Here is a 2,732-nt window from a genome sequence, read left to right as displayed (position 1 = left end):
TGCTAGGATGTGGCACTTTCACTGCAAAAACTAGGAAGGGTCTGGCAAACTGAGAACAATTGGTTACTGAAACAGGTTTTCTGTGGTCTACACCAGGCTCAATTAAGGGACAGAGAATCCTTGGATATATATAATGCGTATTTGTATTTAGTGATTGTCATAACTGGGATTTGTGTAGAATGTGGGTTGGCTCCTCTTGAAACTCACATATAATGGGTTTCCCTGAGGAATGGAGACAAGCCTTCTCTTCCCATGTGGAAAATGGAACCATGTTGAAAAGAGCCCACCCTGTCAGGGAGACAGGGCTGAATCCTGCATAAAGATTTATTGGTCGGTGGTAGGGGAACTTCTACATACGGTATAAACTCAACTCCAAATCCCCTGCTCAGCTCCTTGGATATGGGGGCATCGATGAAGGGGCACTGGAAAAACAACGTGTTCCTTTTCTACTCATTCCTTCAGCTAGATCTTCAGCTTTCACTGTGTTGCTCTTTTCTCAAACACTGACATGCTGAACAATATCGCACCAAGGTGGATCATGTTGACTAGAGTAAGGCGGACACTGAGTTGAGTAAGACAAGGTCATTTCTGGATAAATTATTCCAACGAGGCCTAACAGAACTGAGAGGATGTCATCGAAAGTAAGGATGTCCCTGAGACCTGTGAAAATTATACAGAACAAATATCTCTTTGTCAGTCTCTTCCTACCATTGAGGAATGGGAAGATCATCTTCCGGGAACATGTAAAGGAACAAAGAGACTGACAGTTCCCCAGACAATGCACCAGGAAGCCTATTCCATTTTATTATATTGCAGGAGGGAGAGGACCTGAGAGAGAACTGAATTCTCAAGGCCATATTGCATGAAGCCTCCTCTATACATGGTTAGGATTGAGGAAGCATCTTCCAAGCAAGGAGGGAACTTGCCAGAAGAGGACAGGTTTTGGTTTTACTTCCCCATGAACTTAGACTACTGTGGTAAGTGCCACCACTTCTAGGTGAGGCACAGTAATACTCAGCCTCATCCTTAGCCTGGAGTCCAGAGATGGTCAGGGAAGCTGTGTTGCCAGACTTGGAGCCAGAGAAGCGATCAGGGATCCCTGATGGCCGAGTATTTACATCATAAATCAGAGCTTTGGGGGCCATGCCAGGATACTGCTGGTGCCAGGAAACACGATTATAATTCCCAATGTCATTGCTGGTTCCAGTACAAGAGATGGTAACTGTCTGCCCAAGAGCCCCAGACACTGAGGCCGGCTGAGTCAGGGTAGACTGGGCCCAGGAACCTAAAAAAGGGATAAATGCAATAGTTAGCTCTGTGCTGGGGCCTCAGGTGAACCTGAAGAGGAAAGAAAGGATCAGCTTAGATGTCCCCATGGACCTTTCCCTGAGGACCTCACCTGTGCCCTGAGTGAGGAGACTGAGAAAGACCAGAGTCCAGGCCATGGTGGTGACTCCTCAACAGCACTGCCTTCTGAGACTCCCAATCCCAGGCTTGTCTCTCCCAGACCTCTATTATCTCCTCCCCCTCCCTGCCTCAAGGAGGGAGTGGCTTGCATGCAAATATGCTTCCTGCACCTTCCTCTCCTCTCCACCTCTGATCTGACCCTTCAATCTAGATACTTGTACATGCTTGGTCAGCGAATCTTAGCTGAATAGACTCAAACACTTTGACATGTACCTTCTCAAGGTCAAGAATTTGAATTTTTATGCATGATATGTCCAGAAGAGAAGGATCTCCTGAAGACCTCATGCATGTGAGCTCCTGGACCTTTGGTGTTTCTGCAATACCATGAGTATTTCTCTGTGGCCATAAAAGTCTTGGGGCCCTTTTTTCTGTGCCCTCTGCTGGGCACCAACTTCTGAGGATCTCTCTACTGTTAGGAAAGTGTCACTGCCGACACCAATGGAAACATCTGCTGTGAGTTGGTGGTTGTTGCTGGGTTCTCCCCCAGCTGCGGGATTGCCACCGTCCCATGTATACTTGTTTTTGTTGTTGGACATGCAACATTGAAACCCATCAGCTTGTCAGTCACCCTAGCTTCTTACCCACATGCCATATGGAGGGTTAGGTCCACAGGTGTAAGCAAACCCTAGGAGGGGAAAAGGAGCACATGCCAGGACATTCTGCACATTCCACTCAATTACAAGCCACTTCCCTTCATCAGCCTCAAATCTCAACCTGAGAAATGAAGAAGAAAGATTCACTGTCCGTGGTACATGACCTAGGGAGACATGAATCAGAATAAAGATGTGCTGGTTTGATAATGGGGCATTTCTCAGTGCCCAGGAGGTTATTTGTTATAAGGTTTATATTTTCCAGCTCTCATTCCATTTATATTTGATCTATTTGTCTGGTAGTAGACACATGATTTTTCTACTCAGGTTTTTGTCATCACTCACCCACCGGTCACCATAAAAGTAATCTCTGGAACTTTGACCACTGAGGGAATAGAACCATTGTGGAATATCCCATCCTATTTTTTCCTGTGAAAGTCATAAAATTCATTTTCAATTTTCCCTTTTCCCTAATGCCTGTTTCAACATATAACATAGACCAAAATGGAAGTACTATATAACTCGGCTCAGTTTCGAATTAGGATATAGTGAGCAGACACCACAATTCCCCATGAATGCTGCTGTAAGCCAAGAAATAATGCAAGTGGGAGCCATTTGAGTCCCTAGAACAGGCTCCTACAAGGCAGATTGGGAATGGCATTGACATTTCAAGTA

General features: G+C 45.6%; 1 gene segment (V, D, J or C); it reads right to left on the bottom strand.

Moving 5' to 3' along the window:
• Positions 1-884: 884 nt before the first annotated feature.
• LOC125283010 (immunoglobulin lambda variable 2-18-like) lies at positions 885-1,480 on the bottom strand. The segment is given in 2 exon segments: positions 885-1,285; positions 1,400-1,480. Coding segments are annotated over 2 exon segments (447 nt in total).
• Between the last annotated feature and the right edge of the window lie 1,252 nt (positions 1,481-2,732).

This window comes from Ursus arctos, unplaced genomic scaffold, assembly GCF_023065955.2.
Source record: "Ursus arctos isolate Adak ecotype North America unplaced genomic scaffold, UrsArc2.0 scaffold_34, whole genome shotgun sequence".
NCBI classification, from domain to species: domain Eukaryota; kingdom Metazoa; phylum Chordata; class Mammalia; order Carnivora; family Ursidae; genus Ursus; species Ursus arctos.
Note: the sequence above shows the minus strand (reverse complement) of the source record. Positions and strands in the feature narration are given on the sequence as shown.